This window comes from Podarcis cretensis (genome assembly GCF_951804945.1).
Source record: "Podarcis cretensis genome assembly, chromosome: 12".
NCBI lineage: Eukaryota > Metazoa > Chordata > Lepidosauria > Squamata > Lacertidae > Podarcis > Podarcis cretensis.
Window position 1 is genome coordinate 1,782,588 of NC_137181.1, and position 23,706 is coordinate 1,806,293.

The 23,706-nt window shown below is 44.7% G+C and overlaps 3 protein-coding genes and 1 long non-coding RNA gene across 7 annotated transcripts in view; 1 reads left to right on the top strand and 3 right to left on the bottom strand.

The window, feature by feature from the left end:
• The window catches only part of LOC307199389, a 5,014-nt gene extending 2,787 nt beyond the window's left edge, over nucleotides 1-2,227 (bottom strand). The window contains exon 1 of the long non-coding RNA XR_013831960.1: nucleotides 2,106-2,227. This is a non-coding gene — a long non-coding RNA (uncharacterized lncRNA). The remainder of the gene's footprint in view (nucleotides 1-2,105) is intronic.
• LOC307199246 (erythroblast NAD(P)(+)--arginine ADP-ribosyltransferase-like) lies at nucleotides 1,146-4,137 on the top strand. Its single transcript, XM_079947026.1, has 3 exons — nucleotides 1,146-1,853; nucleotides 2,130-2,871; nucleotides 3,443-4,137. Exons 1-3 carry the CDS (start codon nucleotides 1,707-1,709, stop codon nucleotides 3,529-3,531), a joined length of 978 nt encoding a protein of 325 aa, XP_079803152.1. The 5' UTR covers nucleotides 1,146-1,706; the 3' UTR covers nucleotides 3,532-4,137.
• A 4,740-nt stretch (nucleotides 4,138-8,877) lies between these two features.
• Nucleotides 8,878-10,558, bottom strand: LOC307199251 (GTPase IMAP family member 1-like). Its single transcript, XM_079947038.1, has 2 exons — nucleotides 9,545-10,558; nucleotides 8,878-9,022 (listed from the first exon to the last, which is right to left on the bottom strand). Exons 1-2 carry the CDS (start codon nucleotides 10,391-10,393, stop codon nucleotides 8,915-8,917), a joined length of 957 nt encoding a protein of 318 aa, XP_079803164.1. The 5' UTR covers nucleotides 10,394-10,558; the 3' UTR covers nucleotides 8,878-8,914.
• Nucleotides 10,559-14,250: 3,692 nt separating this feature from the next.
• LOC307199261 (GTPase IMAP family member 4-like) lies at nucleotides 14,251-23,670 on the bottom strand. 4 transcript variants are annotated; one of them, XM_079947052.1, is made up of 3 exons: nucleotides 23,652-23,670; nucleotides 16,369-16,430; nucleotides 14,251-15,423 (listed from the first exon to the last, which is right to left on the bottom strand). In XM_079947052.1, the coding sequence occupies exons 2-3, from the start codon at nucleotides 16,385-16,387 to the stop codon at nucleotides 14,705-14,707; spliced, it is 738 nt and encodes a 245-aa protein (XP_079803178.1). In that variant the 5' UTR covers nucleotides 16,388-16,430; nucleotides 23,652-23,670; the 3' UTR covers nucleotides 14,251-14,704. The 4 variants fall into 4 exon arrangements, with proteins under 4 accessions (XP_079803178.1, XP_079803176.1, XP_079803177.1 ...); XM_079947050.1 differs by lacking the exon at nucleotides 23,652-23,670 and adding an exon at nucleotides 22,000-22,052; XM_079947051.1 differs by lacking the exon at nucleotides 23,652-23,670 and adding an exon at nucleotides 21,445-21,789.
• Nucleotides 23,671-23,706: the final 36 nt, after the last annotated feature.

Sequence of the window (23,706 nt, forward strand, 5' to 3'; positions counted from 1 at the left end):
CCAACCAAAAGCCACATCCTGGTTTTTGAACATTTCACAAGTCAAATGGACTTCCAGAACAGATTAAGTTTGAGAACCAAGGTACCACTGTATTTGGCACTTTTGTTTTGGCTATTTATTTTGCGTTTTTGTTTTAGAGGCTTTTTCAGTTAATTTGTTTTTGTGACTGTGTGGAACCCAGTTCAATTACTGATTGATTGATTTATTGTGTGACTGCAGAAATGGATAAAAGCCCCCCATTCAAACAATGACTATCATCAGTGCAGGTAAGAAATGTTTTAATTTTTTTTTATCATCTACAATACTGTCTTATACATTTTAATAGTACAATACATTGATTATTGCTTTCATTTTATGGATCAATGGTCTTGTTAGAGAGTAAAATTCATGTTAAATTGCTGTTTTAGGGGTTGTTTTTAAAAAGCTGGAATGAATTAATCCTTTTTGCATTACTTCCTATGGGAAAGAGTATCTTGGTTTTGGAACGCTTTGGTTTTGGAACGGATTTCCGGAAAGGATTAAGTTTGAGAACCAAGGTACCACTGTATTGTCAAAAATGGAATAGAGAAATGCATTATTTTAGGAGAAATTGCTTTGCAAGCTTGTACGTGTTAGACAAACTTTCATATAAATCTATGTATTTTAGGAGTAAGTTGAACTAAGATGGGGTGAATTTTCAGCAGGACTTGAAACAAATATATACTCACAAATTGATGTGGAAATGTGGAGGACTGGACTTAACCCCAACCTAAGCTATGGAATACAGGACATCCCTAGTGGGGTGTCATGTATTTATTTATTTATTCTTATTTAGCAAGATACGCACACACCTATATAATTTAAAATACTGATGAAAACAGACTTTAAAAACATTAAACATATCTGAATTATCAAGATATATCTACAAACCAATAGCTTTTTAAAAGCAATGTACCCAATGAAATTCCATGTCTCTGTAGGCTTGCCTGTGGAAAGGAAGTTTAAGCAACGTTTAAAAGAAGCCTGCCCAATGAAGGAGGGAGATCATGTGGCCCTTCTGCAGGGCCGTCTGAAGCATATCCGGGGCCGTGGTGCAAAGACCCCCCCCCCCCGTTTCCCAGAGTTGTCGCCCTTTTCCCAATCCTCTGCAGGGATCGCTCTCCTCCCGAGGAGGCTTGGGAAGGAAGCTGCATGCCCACCAGCCCTATGGTTGAGGGGGCACAGCTGGCGGGTGTGTAGGGAAAGGGGAGGCAAAGCCACACAGCTCCCCCACTCGCTGGGGCGCCCCTGAGAGGTCAGCGCCCTGGCGCAACGCGCCACTAAGACCAATGGGAAAGACGGCTCTGCACTTGTGAAAGTCCCAGTTCCAGAGATGGGAGTCGGGCAGGCCACTCCTTCAAGTAAACTGATCCCAAGCTATGGAGGGCTTTGTATACTAATAGTCGCCCCTCTAATGTGGCGGAGTAACAAACCAGAAGTGCAGATTGAAATGCTCTTTGATGGTGTTGAGGGGAAGGATGTAGAGAAACAAGCCTCTCCCTCTTCCTGTTACTGGAGGAATCTCTGTGAAAACGAGACCTGTCATTGGGTATGTTTTTGCTAGAATGAACTTAGTTGAACATTGAGGAAAGGAGCTTCCCCCGCCTCCTCTTCGCCCATGAAACCTCAAATCCGCCTGTTTCCTGTTTCTATGAGAAAAAACACATAAAGCTGCAAGTAAGTTTCAAATGGAAGCAAGCGTGCAGATAGAGATATCCGCTCTGCCTGCACCTAACTTGCTTCACCGCAAAAACGAACGGGCGTGGACAATGAAGTCCCCTCTCCACAGAGTCCTGGTGTTGCATCTGATGGGAATCTTCACAGGAGACAATCAGGTATGAAAAGGCACCTTGGAGGGTGGAGGAGGGGGCAAAGGTGGGCTTCAGTCCAGAATTCAATCTTAAATCTGGAGTTTAAAACTTTCAAAAATAGAGTAGAAACAGATTGAAGGACACTCCTTTTTTGGAGGTTTTATAGCAGAGGGTGGATGGCCATCTGTCAGGCATGCTGCATAACCTTGACCTGTGATAGGAGCCTGTATCGCAAAGTCTCACCTTCCCAGCCTCTTTGCATGCTAAGCTGCTTACCCATCTTGTTCTTTTCTGCTTGAGGTCTCCGCTAACTGCAGCCCAAGACAAGACCATTTTTTAGGCAACGAGCTAAGACTTGACATGGCCCTGAATTCCTTCGATGACCAATACGAGGGCTGTGAGATGGAGAAGGAGATTGCACGGCTAAACCAAACCGAGTTCCTCAAAAATAAAATTTATGCCAAAGCCTGGGGGAAAGCAGTCAGCTTGATGTATGATAGTAACTGGCCCAGAAACCTCAAGCCAGAGTACGTTGTAGCAATCAAGGCTTATACCCTTGAAGAACCCAAGTTGTATCCTGATTTCAATGCAGCTGTAAGAAAAGCTGGGGAATCCAAGGAATATTACCTGAATAATTTCAACTTCAAGACCTTCCACTTTCTCCTGACCAGAGCCCTTCAGGATCTGAGGACCTCCAACACCCCCAGCCCCCCCTGCTACAAGGTGTTTCGCGGGGTCAGCAATATCCACTTCAACGCTACTGTTGATGATACGGTCCGTTTCGGGCGATTCGCGTCCTCATCACGGAAAGAGGGGATTGCCCAATGTTTCGCTAAAGTGGCCAAAACCATCTTTGAGATTTACACTTGTCATGGGGTTCTCATCAGAGAATGTTCTTCCTTCCCCGATGAGGATGAGGTTCTGATCCCACCCTATGAGCAGTTCAGGGTTGTAAGTTCCAGAAAGGATGCGGATGGTACAACCCGCATACAGCTCCGCTCTGCTTGGATATTCAGCAAATACAACTGTGCATATGCAAGTGGTAAGAACCCAAGCAATTACTCCTGGGATCAGAGAATAGCAAAGTTTCCTTCCTACCTACCTACCTACCTACCTACCTACCTACCTACCTTCCTTTCTTGAATGGAAGAGGGATAACTGTCATTAGTCATAGAGTAGACCTATTGATATCAGTAGATTTAAGTCAATTTATTTCATTGCTCCCACTCTGGATATGTCTGATGTTGGATGTCAACCCCTAATATAATGAAGTAAAAGCAGCATCAAATAGCAGAGTTAAAATTATAGTTACAAAGCAGAGGCAAAGAAAGCAAAAGAAAGCTAACGGTGCCCTATATCTGGGATGGGGAACCTCAGGCCCAGGAGCTGAAGGAAAATGCCTCAGGACTCTCCCTTGGCCACAGCCCTTTGCCTCCTGGGCTCCACTCCTCTCTGGCTCAGCTCTGCAGCCTCCTCACGTACTTCTCACAGTGTGGAATGTGTTCGTGGGGTGCAATAATGCAGAGAGAGAGATAGGGTGGGGGTGGATGAGCCCTTTTGGAGCATGAAGGTTAATAATACATGAATGACTCATGTTGTGGTTCTTGTTATAGGTGGGAACTATGAGGACGATGCTGTGTCACCAAACTTTTCTGTCCTTGTTTGGATCTTCTGGGCATTTTCTGCAACATTCTGCATCTGAGGAAGAGGGAAAGAGCGGCTTCCGCATCCCTTACATCCATAACCACCTGAGCTTGATTACTTTATGAGAATATATGTTGCTGTGGGGGGAGGGGAGGAAATAAGAATTTGTCAATAGGTAGAATAGGCAAAAAAAATATTTACCGGTAGTTCATTTTTTAAAAAAAGTTTACCCTTGTTACTGCCTTTCCCTCAAGGAGAGAGAGGTGGCACACAAGGTTTTTCTCATTTTGATCAGCAAAGCAACATTGCGCTCTAGGATTGAGAGGCAATGACCTCTGCAAATCAGCTGCCTTGAATGATTCCTGCCTAATCCGGGAAGACATACCTCTTTCCCTTTGCTTTGCTAATGCAAACAGTTTCCTATTGCTTCCATACAATGCTTCTAGTAGTTGTATTGCAAACATTTCCATACAAGGTATTGTTAGCACTGCATGAGCTTTGGCATGCTCTGCGAGATCTCACACAATTTTGGGCGAGATCTCTTTGCCAACGGGCAGAATGTTGTCTGAGATGGCGCTGCCCCTCTATTGGCACCACTTCTCCAGCGCAAAGGCGACAGGTAGGGCTGGGCGATAACTGGTTTTCAATACTGTGATATGAACATCGCAATTGTCAGAGCTGCCCCTAGGTCCCAGCTCACAGAGGACCAACGCCAGGCTGTCGTTATGTACAAAAGTCTTTATTGATGTTCAGTTTCCATTTCCAAGCCGCAGCGCGCAGCTCTACGTCTTAACCCTAGACCGGCGAAGTACCGTATGAGTCTCCTCCCCTATGACACCAGTTTAAGATCCTAGCCCTGCTCCACCTTTTACGCTGCTCTCTCCTCCTCTGGGTCCTCCTGCCCGCTGGGGCATTGCCCTTTCTGGACTCTTCCGACGCTGAGTCGCTTAGCTCCTCCCCCTCCCTCCGGCGGGCTTTAGGACCCGGTTCCCAATCCTCACTCTCTGCTGTCCCGCGCTCCTGTACATTTGAACTTGCCTCTCGCGCCAACCCAGTGACCTTCCTCCTGACCGTTACACTACTTCTGTCACTGCTTCCCTCTTCCGGGATACTGGCCGGATCTGACCTCCCCTCCGTTGTCTGACTCTCCGATGGAGGTGTGGTCAGCCCTGCCTTATCTTCTCTCCCTGGTGGGGAATGCACTGGCCCCGATCCTTGGGACTCTTGCCCCCCACTCTGCTCTCGTGGGGAAGCTGGTCCTGATTTCCAACTACTGCTCTGGGAGTCCCTGCTGCTCCCTTGCTCCTGGGGCGTTCCCCTTGGGAACCCCCTACCCCTGGCCACTGGCGCCCCCTTCTGTGAATCTTCCGATTCGCTGGAGAGGCTCATGGAATCCCTCGGTCCACTGTCCTCTTCTCCTACGCTCCCCTCGGATTCTTCCCCTTCGCTCTCCATCTCCTCTCTTCCCTGTGCCTCTGCTCCTGAACCCCTGACAGCAATATATTAATATATTGTGATATCTGAAAGATGGAACTACGCAGAGGTGAACAGGACAATTTCCTGGCAACTCCTACTATTTAAGAGTCTAAAACTGACAAATGATGATATTATCAGTTGTCTCATGGTCGCTTTCTGCAGCAGGCGAGCCAAAATGCACCCAAATGAGACTTTGGGTTTGGGGTTTGGCAACCAAATGGTGGTAATCAGAAAAATCCAAAGTACAGCAGGCCACTGCCATTACTGCCACCACTTTTCTTTTATGCAGATGCTTTAATTTATATTTTAATTCAGTTGTGCTATCTTTCTTCTTCTACAAGGGTGCCAACTTGAATAACATATTTGGGCATCCAGGTAACCCCCGCCCCACCTAATTGACCACACGACATTTGAATGGCAGTGCCCATAAACTTGCCCCTCCTAAAATATTTTATTGGGGGGGGGGGCGAAGGGACCTCAGCCCCTAGGACTTGGCTCCTAGGTTCTTGCATGTTGTTCAAGTGATTTATTTTATTTATATATATAAAACTAGTCAATCAATAAATAAGAAATGCATGAAAAAAGAAGACGTCCATCAGGATAGATAGGATTAAGGCACAGAGCGCCATTCCGGCAATCAGCTGCCTAGCTAACACGCCAAAATCGCCCTCCCCACAACCTCCCCTCACTCCGATTTATTCACGTGAGAGTCGCGCTGCACTCTGGACCCCAAATATGGGAGCGGAGCAACCTCTATGGGCTTCCTCGGGAGCAGCGTCCCCGGAATCTTACCCCCGAGGTTTTGGAGCCCAAAAAAGAAACGAAGGCGAAAGTGAGCGACACGCAGTTTCTTTCGGGGCCGCGGGAGGCAGACGCAACCGCGGGGCGCAACAGCGAGGGCACTTTCGGTTTCGTTTCCATCCACCCGGACGGAGCTTTTGCGCACCAGCTGGGCGGACGGGGAGGGGCGGAGGGGGGCTCGGCAGCGGCTGTCCAGGCCCCACAACCCCCGCTTTGGCTCCCGATCCTCGCGCATCACCTCGCGGGGAGACTCGGGCAAGGGGGCAGCGCGGGCTGGGCGTGAGGACTCCTGCTGCCCTGGGCAGGCTTCGTGCATGGAGGGAGGACCTCGGACGGATGGACTTGGCTACGCCCGTGGGCCCCGATCCCCTTCCCTCTTGCAAGCTGGCTCTGGCCTTGAACCGGGAAAGGCGCTCCCCACGCCCGGTCTCCCCGGGTCTCGCCTCTGGCCAAGGAATCAGGAGGGAGATGCGCCCTGCAGGAACCCGCCGCGCTCCCCGCCCTCCCGAAGGGCGCCTTGGAACAAAAGGAGACGCGATCGTGGGATGCTGAGCTCCGCATCCGTCCACCTTCAAGGCTGAGAGATTCTGGCACAGTGCCGGATTGAGGTATAAGCCAAAGAAGCCATAGCTTAGAGTCCCACTCTCTTGGATGTACAATTCCAAAATATAAGATAAAAAAATAAAAATAAAACCTACATACAGCAACAGCGTTTTGTGTTGTGTCGGCTCCTATGATGTAAGTCCTGGGCCCCGCCTGCTCGCCTGCTCCCTAAAATATCACTGGTTTCCTCCTTTCTATATATAGGGTGCTTACATTCTGCTATTTATAATTATTAGTAGTTTGCATCATATATTTAACACCTATTATTATTTCATGTTATAGCAAGTTTTTAGAGACTAGATTATGAGTCTTTGTAAATTGTTTTTCTCAATGAACTTTTGTTATTCCCAAATGCCAATGTGTTTGCATTATTTTGTTATGAATAAAAAATCATTTTAAGTTACAGCTTAATAATTATTTCACTATTAATATACTTCTTAATTGTATTTCACTATTAATATACTTCTTAATTGTATTTCACTGTTAATATACTTCTTAATTGTATTTCACTTCAACCATTACTTTGGGGGAAAAACACGTATTTTGTTATGTTCAAATGGCTTTAGATACCTATTAGGTCCATAAATTAGCATATAGCGTATAATCAACACAAAAACCAGTGACAATTTGTTGTTGACAAAGGACAGCTGGACATAGAAAGGGCCCCATTACCTTCAGGAGCTGAGGGCCGCATCAAACCTCAATCCGGCCCTGTTCTGGCACATGCAAAATGCATTGTGGGTGGGCAGCTTGTGCCTGGAAAGGGGCCGTTTTCCCAGCCCCCCCCCCCAAGTGAGCATGGGCGTCTTACTGAAAGATCCTGGAGGAGAAATGCCCCTGTGAGGTGTGGAGTGTGGGCTTGTCTCTGACGCCCTGTTGTCACGCAACTCGCACTTTCCTGCAAGCAGGATGCTTATTGTGAGCCGGTGTTTACATTTTGCGACACTTCATTCAAACAGCGAGCAGTTTCTGACCTCAGGGCGCAGTACTGATTTCAGATTAAAACTGCAGAGCGGAAAGAAAGGAGGACTTTTTTCTGCCCCCCCCCCCCCGATTTCCAGCTACTCTCTGAAGAAGAGACCCTCTTACGAATATTAGGGGGGTGGGCAGGGGAAGGACTAGACCATGTGAAAAATGAAGATAATATTTTAGCAGCTTTGTATTCTTGTTATTAAAAAAAGTGCACCTAGACATTCCGTTGTTGCTCCCATAACCTCGGTTTAAGGTGCCATTGAGATCCTAGCTTTCATTTCTCAGTTTCTAACACTGCTGGAAACGACCTTGGAGTCATTATGGGATGGACAGTTCTTTGCCTCTCTGCCTCTTCCAGGGAGGAGTTTCTGGAACAGCTGAGATGCATGTGAAGGGAACCAAACTTAGAATCACATTCTAATATCTGAGCAACTAGAGAATTCATGCAGCTTGATGAACAGAAAATATTCAAATTTAGTACAAACAGTTTGTAGCAAAACCATCTTCTGTCACTGCTGTTACTACCAAATATGACATGAATATATGGCTCCCACCATATATTTCAAAATACCAGTAAACCCCAGTTCACCCATCAGCCCCTAGGGCAATTTCCAAGTGGTTGCAAAATAGCACAGACCTTCCTTTTTACAATAAATAAAACATTGCAAGAGTTTGTTTTGTTTCCAAAGGGCAAGTCTTAGAAGCGGATGGTTCTGCTGACTCAAAAGGAGGCTGCAGAAGACACTTGCCTCCCCCCCCTGCTGTGTGTTTGTTACCAATGAGAGGAATCAGGAGAAAGGAGGAGTCATGTCAACTTATTGAGAGGGGAGGGGGAAAGGAAATCTGCCCAAATGGAAATGAGAAGCATCAGGTGCGCAGCGGATACCAGGTGTCCGTTGATGAGGCAGAAAGAGCTCAGTGATCTCGGGAAGAAAAGGATGTTCCAGCTGCCTTGGAGGCTGGCCTCATAGACCAGCAGCTGCCAGTAGGTTTCCCAGGGGCGCAATTGTGCCCTTGACACCTTCCCCTGGTGCACACACAGTGCCACTGAACTCCCCATGCCCACTGCCAGGACCTGAGAGGGTTCTAGAGGCTCTAAGCATTTAAAAGATGTTAGTGCCCCCGTATCTAATTCAGCATATGAAAAATAAGCTCATATTGATGGCCACCAACATGGATGACTTTAAAATAGGATTCTTGATTTATTTATCACACACTGGCTTGTCCACCCTTCCTCATTCCCGTCCCTAGAAAGCACCGGTCTGAGCAGTTCCCCCCTTTTCACACTCCTCCCAACAGAACAAACATCAGAACATCTAAATCAGAGCAAAGATCAACCCTTAGGAAAGACGATTGACATTTGCTTCAACTGAGTGCCAAGGAGAGGGTTTCCTGTGGAGAGGCAGAAAAACAAGGGGAAGTGTGGATAAGCCACAGAATTCCCTGGATCCAAAATGTTAAACCCACTTTAGGCTTAAGGAGGTTGTGAAGGGAAGGGGGAATGAAGGCCGTGAAATAATGCCACACGGAGGACGTGCAATAATGATGGGAGATTATCCTGCTGTGTTTATTGATGACACTGCTTCCGTTTACATTGGAGGATGAGATCTTCCTGCTCCTCGTTTGCCTTCTTTGGGAGCTTCTCCGGATTCTGGGACAAAGCACGGACAAAGGTTGCTCAGGGTAAAAGTAGATGCCTGTTGCAAACAAACTCGGGGTAAGTGATTGGTGTGGAGTCAAGAGAAAGGGGGAATGATGTCAAGGGGGAGAGGGGGGAGTTCTCAAATAAGCAAGAATTTACCCCCCCCCTTAAGCTCATGGAAGGACCTCAAACGTCATCTAGCCCAACCCTTCTGCAACTTCTCAATAGGGAGCCCCCCCCCGACTCTGCTTAAAAACTTCTAATGAAATAGCATTGGGGGGGGATTAAATGAGGTGGGGGGAGAACCACGTGTGCCACCTTGAACTCCTTGGAGGAAAAGGTGGGATATAAATGCATTAAATTAATAAATTCTTTCCCAGGAACATGAAGTTCTTCCTAATATTTAGTCTAAATCATTTTTCCTTTTACTTTTGAGCTGCTTGTTCAGCTCTTACCCTCAGGAGCAACTGAAAACAACCCTGTTCCATCCTCCTTTTCCAAGCTGGAATTTGGCTACCATGTAAGTCATCAGCAATTGGAAAAGACAGGGGCCCCATTCTTATTCTTTGCACCCTACCTGCTTTGATTTCTTCTTCCGCTGCCCTTTGGGGATTTCTCCAGCATTCATTTCATCCTCCACTGGTTGCCCTGCTGCTGTCTGCTTTGAAGTCTCCCCAGGATTCCTTCCATCTGACCTCAGTAACATCTCCATCGGACACGGCTTGAGATACAGCTGGTCCCAGTTCTCCTGAACCACCTTCTCAATCAGAGACAGCAGCTCTTCCACCTGGCTGGCCCTTTCCTCTCCCGTCCCTCTGTTGTTGAAAGCGCGGCAACGGCCTTTGCATTTCCTCACCAGATCCTGAAGAGGTCGGTTTCCAGATAGCTCTATGTACTCCTCTAGGCTTTCTGTCTCTAGGTCTTCTTTGCGGGTGAACAAGACGATCGTGTACTTTGTGGCCTCTGGGCCAAAGACCTCCTCCACCCTCTTCACGGCCACAGTGTCTTCCTCGGCGAAACGGCCAGCCTGCATCACAAACACCAGGGCGTGGGGACCTGGCTCACAGAGAGAGAGGCACTTCTGGACTTCCAGAATATCATGCTGTGTCTGAAGACCAGCATCAAAAATGGCCGGAGTGTCAATGATGACTTGTTTCCCCTTCCATTTCTCTGCCCGGACTTCTCTCCTGCAGGTCTGGGTCACTGGCTTCGGGGAGAGTTTGGACTCAAAGGTCTTCTTCTCCCCCAGAAGGGAGTTTCCTGTGGCACTTCTTTCTCCTCCCGTCTTCCCAACAAGAACGACCCGCAGTTCGGAATCCTTGTGGGATCGACTCAGGTTCCCAGGCTCTGTTGGAGAGGAATAAGGAATGTTAACACTATTAAGAGTGTCGCTGAAATTTTGTGCATGCAGTATTTTAAAATGCATCACAGGGAGGAATTTCTCCTTCTACACAAGTCCATATTATGCTCCATCCTGTCTTTTGGATGAAAAGTGTGAGAATGTCTTGCAAGAGAGGTTTGTCAATTTCATACACCACAGAGGGGGAGAGAGGGAAGAGTACACAGTATTTGTAGGGCAGGGCTGGGAGAGTCTCCTGCTTGGAACTCTGAAGAGATGCTGCCAATCCGTGTAGACAGTACTGAGCTCAGTACAAGGCAGGTTCCTCTACTGTATGTGGCAGGATGCTGTACTTGAGGGTTAAATATGCAATGATAGATTGGGCAAGAGATTTTGGTCATAATATAATGGAAGATTGAGAAAGGTTGTGGAAGAAAGGGGTTAAGCTTACTGCATGTACGGTTCTAAAGGAAAACATTATGAAAATGATGTATAGATGATACTTAACCCCAGTAAAATAGCAAATATTTACCATATGAGTGATAACATATGTTGGAAACGTAAAGAAAAAGAAGGAACCTTTTACCATATGTGGTGGACGTGTCCAAAGGTGAAAGACTTCTGGGAAGAGACACACAGAGCTATCCCAGGAGTCAGAACAGCGAGAGGGATCACTGCGTAGCGCTCCCTCTTGCTGTTCTAGCTTCTGGCTTAGCCCCTCTGTCCCTTCCCCTATCTTCTGCAAAAGCCCCCAAGAGCCGCACTCCCTTTAAAGAGCTGCGCGGAGCGTGTGTGCAGCTGTTGGGGGCTTTTCCCCAAGGAGGGAGAAGCCTGCAAGCACCGCACACACGCTCCATGCAGCTCGGAAAGGGAGCGCTGAGCAGAGCCTGGGATGCATACAGGCTCTGCTTAGCGCTCCCTTTAAATATTTTTTCCCCCTTGCATTCCCCCTCTAAAAACTAGGTGCGTCTTATGTTCAGGTGCATCTTATGGAGCGAAAAATATGGTAATTTACACCAGGGGTGTAAACAAATCAAAATAGTCCTTATTTATGAAAATGAACTCACCTGGGGGGCGGGGGGCGGGGAAAGGATTGGACAAATAACTCTCCCATCTTCGCTTCCATTTTGTAACATGGGGATCCTGGGAATGTGGGGGCTTCCACAATATCATTCAGAGGACAGGCCCCAAAGGATGTAAAGTCATTGGGGATTCAGAAACGCACTTCTTCCAGCAGCCAAGCTTATCTAAGCTAGACCTAAATAAACCAAATTTAGCTTCTCAGTCTGTATTGTGTGTGAAATAGGGATAATTTTGTGGCAGAACATACAAGGCTTTCCCATCTCCCCCTGTCCTCGATTCTTCTTAAAGGAGGAAGAGCACTCTACTTATAGTATGCTCAGAGGAACACTGCCCTAATTTTGTTTTAATATAGAAAAAAATCATAAGCAAAGTGAGCATTTAATATGAATAATACCCATTCAGCAAATGCACTGCAGAATTCAAAGTATTCTAGCACTGGCAAAATTGTACTTGCAAGAGATTCATGGCTGGATCAGGGCACCAGAAAGTGAAAAACAATAGGATGTTTTGATTTCCATGTTTCTGAAGTGGTGTTTGTTCCCAAAAGCAGCATGTCTGCACCAAGACAGCAGTCTAATCCCAGATACACAGCAGAAAATCCCACTCAATTCAGTGAGGCTTACTCCCAAGTAAGTGGCATTAGGATTTCAGTCTTAATCGGCTTCTTAAGGTGAATTTTGAAAAGCAATGAAATGCACTGCTCATTTCTGCTCTTTTGACATGGAAAGAAGTGGTCTCCTTTTTTGCTTTTGCATTGAATTTTTTATTATATTTCCACAGTAAGCATTACAAGCGTAAACAAGAAAACGTTGTTCAATACACAGGTGTGTTGAATATTTAAATACATTCTGTGGAATTTTTACCTGTCTTCTCAAGTTAAAGTCTGAGCAGGGGAAGAACCAACTGGATTTGGCTGCCTGTTTTTCAGCACCTCAAAATGTAATTAAAAAGTAAAATTAAATTTAAGTTTCCTTTCCTCCCCCAGCACTAAAGATTTCTTCACTTTCGGCTAAACTGTCCCTTCCTTGGGCCTGAGTGAGGGAAATGAGATAGAATGACAAACTTAAACTGAACTGTGAAATTAAGGTAGGGAGAATGGCTGAAATCCTAACCCGACTTAGTGAGTACAAGACTTGTCGAATTCAGAGGAACTTCAATCCCTCAATTTTGAAAGGCACCATGCAAGGAAGGTAATCGAAATGTAAATACATGTTGATCGCGATAAAAATGAAAGTGTTGCCAAAAATGCTCTTTCTTTTTCAGACAGCCCCAATAATGGTGAAGAATGATTGCTTCAAAAGATGACAAAAGGATATTTCCAAGTTTGTTGGGGGGGGGGGCAAAAGGCCAAGTATTAAACATAAGATACTTATAGATATAAAAGAAAGAGGTGACTTTGCCCTCCTAGATTTCAAATTGTATTATGAGGCTGCATGTTTGGTTTGGATTAGGGACTGGGACGCGGGTGGCGCTGCGGGTAAAACCTCAGTGCCTAGGGCTTGCCGATCGCATGGTCGGCGGTTCGAATCCCCGTGGCGGGGTGAGCTCCCGTCTTTCGGTCCCAGCTCCTGCCCACCTAGCAGTTTGAAAGCACCCTTAAGTGCAAGTAGATAAATAGGTACCGCTTTATAGCGGGAAGGTAAACGGCGTTTCCGTGTGCGGCTCTGGCTCGCCAGAGCAGCTTTGTCATGCTGGCCACGTGACCCGGAAGTGTCTCCGGACAGCGCTGGCCCCTGGCCTCTTAAGTGAGATGGGCGCACAACCCCAGAGTCTGTCAAGACTGGCCCGTACGGGCAGGGGTACCTTTACCTTTAAAACTGGAAAAGGAAGAAACATTAGATTTGGAAGGTCATGATAACAGATATGGATGGCATGCATACTTATGGTATTTTACAATCATATAATCAGGAGATCATTAATGAGGGTGTGGGTGAGGTACAAAGATTTAATAGAACAAAAAACACCCTGGTGGTTATCACCATTTGAAGCTTCGTTACTCAAACCGCTTGGTAAAAAGGAGAAGTGGCCTACATATAGAGAAGGAAAATGGAAATTAAAAGATTATGAGGAAATTAAAGACCATTTTCAGAGTTGGCTGCATTACAGACAATTACATGAGATGTATAAGGAAGATAATAAAAAAGGGTTTAGTTATACAATCTCTAAATTTTAAAAGGTGGTTATAGAAAAAGATGCGAAGCTGCTGAAGAAAGTATATAGTATTCTGCTAGAATGGGAAACAAAAGATGAGGAGGTCAAATCAGTTATGATCAAATGGGCACAAGATATAGGACACAATATACAATTTGAGGATTCGGAAAAGCTGTGGAAAGTGGATTTGAAATTTACAGATTGTTCTCTTTTGAAAGACAATTATATGAAAATGATGTATAGATGGTATATCACACCAGTACAAATAGCAAAAATGTACAAAACCGGGTCAAATATATGTTGGAAATGTAAAGAAAAAGAAGGTACTATGTATCATATGTGGTGGGAATGTAGAGAAGTTTTAAAAACTTGGGAAATCATATATAATGAATTGAAAAAAATGTTTAAAATGACATTTGTAAAGAGACCAGAAGCATTTTTGTTAGGAATTTTAGGACGAGACCTGCCAAGAAAAACAAAGAATTTATTTATGTCTGCTACAACAGTGGCAAGAGTCTTGTTAGCACAAGAATGGGAGGAGGAGGAAATCCCAACGAAAGAACAATGGCAAGAAAAACTGATGAGTTATGCAGAGTTGGCAAAGTTAACACAAACTACGTGAGAAGGACAATCGTGACCTCAAGGAAGATTGGGAACTTTTTATAAACTATTTTTTTTAAAAAACAAAATGACTTGGACTCCTTGGCAGGTTTTGAATAAACATCCACAAATTTATTAATAGAATATATGATAGATAAGGTAGTGATATGTACAATTTTTAACATGCAGAGAATAATATGTGCAAACAAATCAGAGAGGGGAGCTGAGGGAAGTTTTTGGTGGGGGGGGGAGAGGGAGGGATGGGGAGGGGGGATAAAAAGGGGGGAAATAATGTAATTGATTATTTGGATTGATAATTTGTTTTGTTGATTGATCGTGTTTCTATTGTGTGCTATGACAAACTACGTAGAACTATATGCATTTCCACATTAGTAGACGACAAAGTGGAATGCTGATTTATGCAAAATTAAAGCAATTGCAGTGGAACAGAAAACACTGGCTGAAAGTACAAGTGGAAATCAGGACAGACTGAGGCATTTTAGCACATCCCTACTGAGAGTGAAAATGTTCTGGTATTTAAGTGGATCATTCTCACTAGATGCGTTACAGTATGTTGCATATAAAGTCAGACACCTCTTCTTTCTTTCTTCTGTTTTCTTCATTAATTTCCCTTTCCACTTCCCTTCGTATTTTCCTCTTCATCTTCTCAATCTCTTCTTTGTCCTCCTCTAGCATGTCTTCCGTGTAGCAGGGGGCTGCCTTGTTCCTTTCGACCAGGTGGTCGATCATCCCAAGTAATTCGGCCACCTGCTCCTCTCTTTCCTGCCCTTCCGCCCGGTTGTTGAAAGCCAGGCATCTCCCGCCACACTGAGCGATCTGGTTCTGCAGATCCTGGTCTCCCTCTTTCAAGAACGCTTTCAAAGGCCTATCTTCTAGGTCTTCCTTCCGGGTGAACAAGATGATCATGTAGTCCTTGGCTTTGCAGCTAAATATCTTCTGGATTAACTGAGCAACGGCTTTCTCCTCCTTGCTGAAACGAGTCAGTTGAATGACTTGTATGATGACATGGGCTCCTGGGTAGATGTACTTCACACAAGTCTTGATTTCCTTGGAAGTCACATCTTCTGGAACCTTTGTGTCGAAAAAGCCAGGTGTATCAACCACCACAATTCTCCTACCACCAATGACAGTGTCCTCTTTCTGACACTCTGCTGTCACAGAGGTAGGAGAGAGGAGTGATGAAAACCTCTCTTCCCCCAGGATGGTGTTTCCTGTTGCGCTTTTCCCAGCTCCAGTTTTGCCGACCAAGATGATCCTCAGTTCTGCAAGAAAGAGGCAAGAGATGGTGAGCAACTCTTCTGCATTGTCACAGAGGCCAGAGAGGAAACGAGGAGAACATGGGCACCACTCCTCCCCTGCCCATCTCCATCACCCAGGAGCTGTGGGGAGGGAGAAACAAATCGGTCAAGTTCTCCTTCCCTCAGGTTCTCATTTCTCCAGAATTAAGTTCAGTTCCCCACTTTTTGGCATGACAATCTGTACACGTTTAAAGCGCATTTCACCCAATACACATTTCTGGGTGCATTTATGCCCACTATAAACATTTCTGTAAGACGTTTCTCCTAATATAATTCATTTCTCTACAGATATATGCAAATTTGGTTGCATTTCCCCCTGTTCTATGCTTTTTCGTATATATTTTGATTGAACTGCATCTTTTAGCTCATGTGGTTGTTGGGGTAGTGTGAATTAAGTAGGTCCGCATTAAAATAAAATACTAAAATAATAATTGGCTACCTTTCACTCTAAGGTCCCAGGGTAAGTTACAAAAAACCCACACACTTAAAAACAGGTTAAAATTACAGAAATAAGATGGGTGCCAAAGTTAGACACCTCAAGCTTCAAAATAGGTGCACCTTCAGCTTTTGCCAGAAGCTGCACAATGAAGGCTCCAGGTGCTCCTCTCTGGGGAGGAAGTTCCACATCTATGGGGCCACCCCAGAGAAGGTCCTGGGATGACCTTTTGTAGGTGGTAGAACAACGAAGAGGACTCTTTCCCCCAATCATAGAACCCAAGAGGTCTGCAGGGAAAGACCTTTCAGGTATTGGAGACACGAATCATTTTGGTCTTTAAACACCAATGTGAGCACCTTGAATATGGTCTGGAAACAAACCATGAATCAAGCTAATCTCTCTCCCATGGTTACATTGATTCCATCCAACGAAGTTTAGGAACCTGGAATGAGATCAAAACAGCTCGGTCTTACCTGTGCTTCTCCCAGCCATATTCAGACAAGCAGAAAAATTCACAAGCCAATATTCAGGATTTCTAGATCGGAAGCAAAAGAAAACAGAATCAGCCAATGGGGAGCTTTCTGTATTAGGCAGAAATGTGTGCTGCTCCCCCCAAAAACTTGCCTCACAAAATTCTTTTTACACTTTACAGAGGGATCTTCCTAAGTGTCTGCTGTCCCAAATATTTGGCCATCATGGGTGTGTTTCACTCTTTTTGTGTTCCATGCCTCCCCACTGGCTCATGTTCAGAATAAGACCCACGACTCCCAGATTCTCACTGACTAAAATGTCACACCTATATAGCAAATGAAAAGCATCTCTGCTTCTTCCAAAAGACACTTTAGCTCAACCTTTGGTGAGGCTCCAGAGGATGAGAGTCACGGACTTGTGGAGCAGCCATGATGGTCCCTCAGACTCACAGGTGGCATCTGAAGGGAGTTTGCTGCCTTAGTATTTGATCTGTTTCTCCATAGGATGCATTCCTCTAGGGAGCCGTGGGGCCACCATTTCCCTCCAGTATGTGCTAAAAGGAAAGGGTGTCTTGGGGAGAAATGGCAGGTCCCACAAAACAGGAATGGCCCTCACTGACGGCTGCCTCAGAATGGAGGCTGGTCAATTGGGGCAAGAGGGACACTGCCCCACCCAGCCCCCAATCGCTCGCTCCTTCCTTCCTTCCTTCCTTCCTTCCTTCCTTCCTTCCTTCCTTCCTTCCTTCCTTCCTTCTGCTCTATGGTGCAGCTGTGAACATCTTCCTCCTCAGCCTCAGAGTTGCCTTGGTAGACGTCAGTAGGGAGGAGGATAGGGACCACAACAGAGAGAGTTGACTCCGCCCATCAGTGGTTCTGGCTCCGCCCACTCTTGGGCTCCCTGCCTCCCACCCCTCACCCAGTCCGAATGGCACCCCTGGGACTGGGACTTTCTTTTTCTATTAATGCTTTTTATTAACTTTTTGTTACATAACATAAACCCAAACATTAAAATATAACAACAGCAACAAAAACTAAAAAGAAAAACAGAGAACAGATAATAAACACATAACCATATAACAAATAACGAACATATAACCATAAATCCGTAAATTCTTGCCCACAAACTTATGTTACCCTACTTTATATTTCCCATTCTTCTTCTTTAATATCTAATAGACTTCCTTCCTCCTCAAAGCAGGTCTATTTTCCTACTTGTTAAGCTGTTTCTTTCTCAACTCTTCATTCCTAACCTTCTCTGTCCACTATACTTCTAGAGCAAATTGTGGTTTGTGAATATTATTCAAAGCAAGTCCAGGTTTTTATTTGGGGACACTGTTTTTTTTTTTTTAAAATAATCTCTATATATTCCCCACTCTTTTTGGAACTTTTGGTTAGACTGTCCCCTAATTGTGTCCTTCATTTTTGCCATTTCAAAATATTCAAATAGTCTATCCTTTTTTTGTTGGTACTATTTCATCTTTTCAATTTTTTGCTACTAGTATCCTTGCTGCTGTTGTTGCATATAAAAATATTCTCTTATTTTCATTTGGGATGTCTGAGTCTAATATGTCCAATAAGAAAGCTTATGGTGTGTGTGTGTGTGTGTTTAAATATTTTTTTCAGCTCTTCATATACAGTATCCCAAAAATTCTTAATTTTTTTGCAGCTCCACCATATATGTAATAGTGTCCCTTCTACCTGATTACACCTCCAGCACATATTATATTTCTTTTTGTACATTTAAGATATTTTGCAAGGGGTTATATACCACCTGTAAAACATCTTCCACAAATTTTCCCTTAATGAGTAACAGGCCATAAATTTCCATTCTTTGTTCCACAACCTTTCCCATGCTGATAATTGAATAGTTTTACCCAAGTCCATAGCCCACTTAATCATTACTTCATTCACCTGCTCATCTTTTACCTCCCATTCTAAAAGAAATCCATACATTCTAGAGATTACATTTTTCTTATTTTGTATTAATTATTTGTCTATTTTTTATTCTTCTCTCGCAAAACCTTTTTTGATATCTATCTTAAAGACCTCATTTATCTGATGATATTGGATCCATTCTGTCAGATTATGTTTAATTTCCTCATATTTTTTCAGTTTCAATTTATTGTCTTCTTCCCCCAGTAGATCTTTATATGTAGTCCACTCCATTTCCATATTCTTCCTTTTAACTGCTATCACCTCCATGGGAGATAGCCACCAAGGAGTTCTGGGTTCCAGTAAGTCTTTGTATTTTTCCCATACCTTATATAGCAGTTGGTCCCTTACCATTCCCGCCCTGACTTGGCCACAGTGATCCATGCGACGGTCATCTCCAGGCTTGACTACTGTAATTCGCTCTACGCGGGGCTGCCCTTGAAGCTGTCCCAGAAACTCCAGCGGGTACAGAATGCCGCAGCGAGGCTCCTCACGGGGTCTCTGCCATGGGAGCATATTCAACCAGTGCTTTTCAAGCTGCACTGGCTCCCGGTGGAGTACAGGGTCAGATTTAAGGTGCTGCTTTTGACCTTTAAAGCCCTTCACGGCCTAGGACCCTCGTACCTACGGGACCGCCTCTCCCGGTATGCCCCACGGAGAGCCTCAAGGTCCATAAATAGCAACACCCTAGTGGTCCCAGGCCCTAAGGAAGTTAGATTGGCTTCAACCAGAGCCAGGGCCTTTTCAACTCTGGCTCCGGTCTGGTGGAACGCTCTGCCTCATGAGACCAGGGCCCTGCAGGATCTGATTTCTTTCCGCAGGGCCTGTAAGACAGAGTTGTTCCGCCTGGCCTTTGGTTTGGAGCCAATTTGATTCCCTCCCCCCCCCCCTCTCTCTCTTTTGTTTTCTTTTCCTTCTCCTCCTGTGACGAGGCTACATTTTAATATTTTAATGTTCCATTATTTTAATATTGTATTTTATTTTTGTTTTTAAGTTGTAATCATTCTTCTTGTTTTTATTATTGTTTGTAAGCCGCTCTGAGCCCGGCCTTGGCTGGGGAGGGCGGGGTATAAATAAAAAATTATTATTATTATTATTATTATTATTATTATTATTATTATGGTTTCCTTATAATATGGTTCACAAAGCCTCTATGGACTTTCAATTTTCTTTTGTAATTGTTATATGTTGGAAATCAATAAAACTATACTTATTAAAGAATAAACAGGACTTGCAGCTAGGTAAGTATTCATAGTGCAAGTCCCACTGAACTCTAGACCAGTGCTTTTAAAATCAAGAAGATCTGTTCCATAGAACTGGATTGGGATCAACAGATCTGCATCCTCAACGGGATTCTCATTGGTCTTGACAATCTGAAAGTGGGATAAAGTGGGTGGATATGCTTGGAAGTTCAATTCAGGGGAAGGTTCTTATTTTATTTTATTACTGCATTTTCCTTTGCTGTCCCCAGAGCTTAATTTTAAAAATACCACCTCGCGACTGTACATTTTTCTTGCCCTTCAAGTGTCCCTTGAAAAAATGAACCGTTTTGGTAAGACCCCAAATCCACACAGTACCTTATTTTAGGGCAACTCAAGGGGCGGGGAGGAAAGTCTTTTTAAAAAGCTCCAAACTTTATTTGGTAACCGCACTTATCTCCAGCCCAAATAAAGGCCACCTGTGCAATTGCATTTGCTCACATGGATCATTTGGAACAATCCCAGCATTCTGTCTCCTGTGTAAAACTTTCTGGGTTGGGAGTGGGGAGGAAAAGAAAAGACCCTGATCAGGGGGCAGCCAGGAGTTTTGTTGGGGGGAGGGCAGAACCGACATGATTTGTCAGTTAAGTATTTTTATTGTTTTACTTGAACCAGGTGGGGGAGTTGTGCCCCCTGCCCCCCTTAGCTATGCTCATGACCCCGATACCAGTTAAACAATTTCACCTCCCATTGATTTTAATGGAACAATTAAGCCAGCCAGTCTTTCACTAGAAAGTTCAGTACAATTCCTTGTCTATGTAGATTCAGTGGTAAGCTTCATTATACTGCACTGGTCTTACTCACATGCTAAGTGTCCCAGGATCAGGGTCTCAGAGATGCTCAAGGGCTTCTGCTTTCAGACTGCAGGACCATAAACCTAATCCTGCAATTAGGTTAGTTTTGTATTTTGGTTATTATTGATCCCACTGACTTATTTCAGGACTGAAGGCTAGGTATGTAGGGTGGGGGTGTCAAGTATTTTTTGTTCCCCCACAAACAAACCCTATGCACATTTTCATGGAGTAAGCTCCACAGAACTTAATGGGGCTTCGCGCCCCCCCTCCTTAAATTGTACTATTAAATTTCAAAGATATGGGGCTTTTGCTGGCTTAATTGCTCCAGTTAGAACCACAGCATTTTAGGCTTAGAGTAGACAGCTATGCGGGGGAGGGGGGTTAACCCTAACAAATTCATTATGAGAATTGGCAGACTTCACCCCTTTACAAAGGGTGACCATGTCTGCAGATTGCAGCCATTTCTGGCAGAAAAGAAAATCGCCCCAGAGTTCTTTACAAATGCTCTTTAAAGGGTGCCCTGTGCGAAAACCGAAGTTTTCTGGGCCACCCCCTCTTGGTCCCATAAATTCATCTCCGTTACCCCCTAATCTGCTGTGTAAAAAAGGTAGGTAGTAACACAATTGTAACATTTTGCACGACAGCAGCAATTGCACAATCATTCAAAACTATTTCGTTTAATTCACTCAACCATGCTGGTGAACTCGATTCAGTGATACCAGCTTTTCAAAGTCATTTGACCTCCAGCGTCCTCCCCCTGCCGCCCCCTTAGGCAACCCCACTGCCCCCAACCCCCAAGCACGGGGTGGTACCTCCCAGTTTGGGGGCCACTGCCTGGCCGGCTCTGCCTGCAGGTTGGCAGGCGTAACTCTGTGTGGAGAGGCTCTTTTACCTAAAAGTTTCAAAGGACGGAAAGGGGAAAGAATGTTACAGCCATTTCGAGAGTCACAATTGTAGGGGGTGGGAGGAGGGGGCGGAAACAGAGCTGCGTTTTCCACATATCTAACAAGAGTCCCAAATTAAAAGGCAAACAGGAAAGACACGGAGCATCTCCAAAACAGACTGATCTGCTTCCCAAACCTGCAGACTCGGACCTTCAACTCTTGCAGCTGCTGCTCACGCCTCCCCAGCACCAAGCTGTGGGTCTGAGGGAAGTGTGGGGTTCCTCTGCCTCTCGGGTGCTTCTGCAAGAGCCCGGAAGACTCAGTGGGGCGAGCAGAGTCGTCTCCGCTTGGCAAATCTCTTTTGGTGAATGAGAAACAAGTCAGAGAAACCTCCCTGACTTATCAGAAAGGGCTCTGGGCTGCTAGCCAGAAATATTTGGTGGCACTGCAGGGTGAGAGGGGGGCTGGATTCGCCCCTCCCCGTTTTATTTCCCTCTGAACCGAGTCCCTGGTCTACGAGAGAGAGAGAGAGAGAGAGAGAGAGAGAGAGAGAGAGAGAGAGAGAGAGAGAGAGAGAGAGAGCGCAACGCCCATCAAGCGCAGCTGCTCTTTGATAACGCGGAGAAGAAGGTGCGCTTCTCTTTCTGCATTTGGGAACCCCAGACGTCGCCTTGCGCAGAGTGGGGCCCTCGCTCCGTCTGGCGCAATGTCTCCTGCACTGACTGGCAGGGGCTTCCCAGGCACCCGTCTCTCCCCCAGCCCCACCTGGAGAGGCCGGGGATCAAACCTCGGACCTTCTGCATTCAATGCAGCTGCTCTACCGCTGAGCTGATTCTCCCTCTTGGCGAAAGACTCCCTTGCTCTGAGTTCAAGTGCGGATGGGCTGGTGAGAGCAGAGGAGGGAAGGGGGAGATTCCACTTTGACCGGCGAGCCGAGGTCTTGATCCCTGAATTCAGTGATCTGGGAAGAGATGCCAACGAGGGATTGATTTTTCAGAGGGACCTGTCTCTTTCCTCTGCCTCTCCTTTTTCTATCCAGTTCAATGGAGAGATTTATTTCTTGCGGGGAGAAGCTGTGTGCCGAAAAATCCCTGGTGTGGGGCAGAAGAAGTCATTTCCATTCCTCCCCCCTACTGATTGTTTCTTTTCTCTTTTTGTACCACCCCCCATGGCAAAGGAAACACGACAGGTCTAATTCTGGGATTTGTCAGTCTCTATGTCTGGAAATTTCAGGCAATTCTGGTAGGGGAATAAAGGGAAAGGGAAATGTTCTTTTAAAAATAAACTTTAAAACCCCTAAAAAGATGTTCCTGCAGATTGTCAGGCTCAATCCACCATGGAGGGGCTCCTTTAACTGCAAATTTAATCAAAAGGAAAAGATTCATTATTATACAGGCAAGCCAAAATTTTGCTTCCAAGACTCAGATTTTCTTCAAAAGTTTTTATGTATTTTATGTTGAGATAACCTCAAATTAATTTTTAAAGGTTTTTGGTCCAAAATTGGGTGCAGGAGATTTTTTGAAATTTTCGATTTTCAGTCGATTTAGGCTAATGCAATTTCTGTGTCAGTATAGGAAAAACCTCTTGTTTTGCTTATTTTTCAACCGATTGGGCTTATTTTGGTATCAAAATAAAGGTAATTGTGGTCTCTTTCAAAATAAGGTATAAAAATGGTATTAAGTGCCACAGAAGAGGGTCACCGACTATTCAAAGTGAATTCTGGTCATTTTATTCCCGGTAGGTTCAATAAGCCATAGTTCGCAAACCACAACTAACATGTGTATCATACTTTTGTTGTACAATGGGCTAACCATGTACTTGTTATAAAAAACAAGGAGGGTGTTTTTTGTATTATAAATCAATTATAAAATTGATTTTGAAGGACATTTTTTACAAAACAAATTACTTCTTTGGACAGGTTTGATGTCTCTTTGAATCTGAAACATTCATGAGAATAGTTAAAATTGTAATCTCTTATGTTACAGTGTCATCTGATATATTTTAAAAATTAAGTTTTATTGATTATATAATAAAAACAAAATGCGTCTCAGACCCCTTGTTCATTTTATTGTGTAAAACACTTCTGCAAGAAATTGCATTAGCCTAAGTCGCATGAAAATTGAAATTTTCAAAAAATTCTCCCTTGTCCAATTTTGGACCAAAAAAACTTTAGAAAATAAATTGAGGTTATCTCATAGGTATCTTACACATAATTTTTTTGGAAGAAAATGTGAGTCATGAGAGCACAATCGAGTATTAAAATCAGGTTATTTGGCGTGGAATGACCCAAGAGCTCTAACTCAGTCTCTAGCAACAGGTCAAACAAAGCAGACCTTGAGCATCTCTGAGGCAGGTTGAGATACAGAAGACTTAAAGTCAAACCTTGTGGCTGCTGCTCCCAGCTCCCAAATACCAACCTGTGGTCCGTCTGATGTGTGGGTCTCCCTCTGTGTGGGTCTCCTCCTTCTGCTG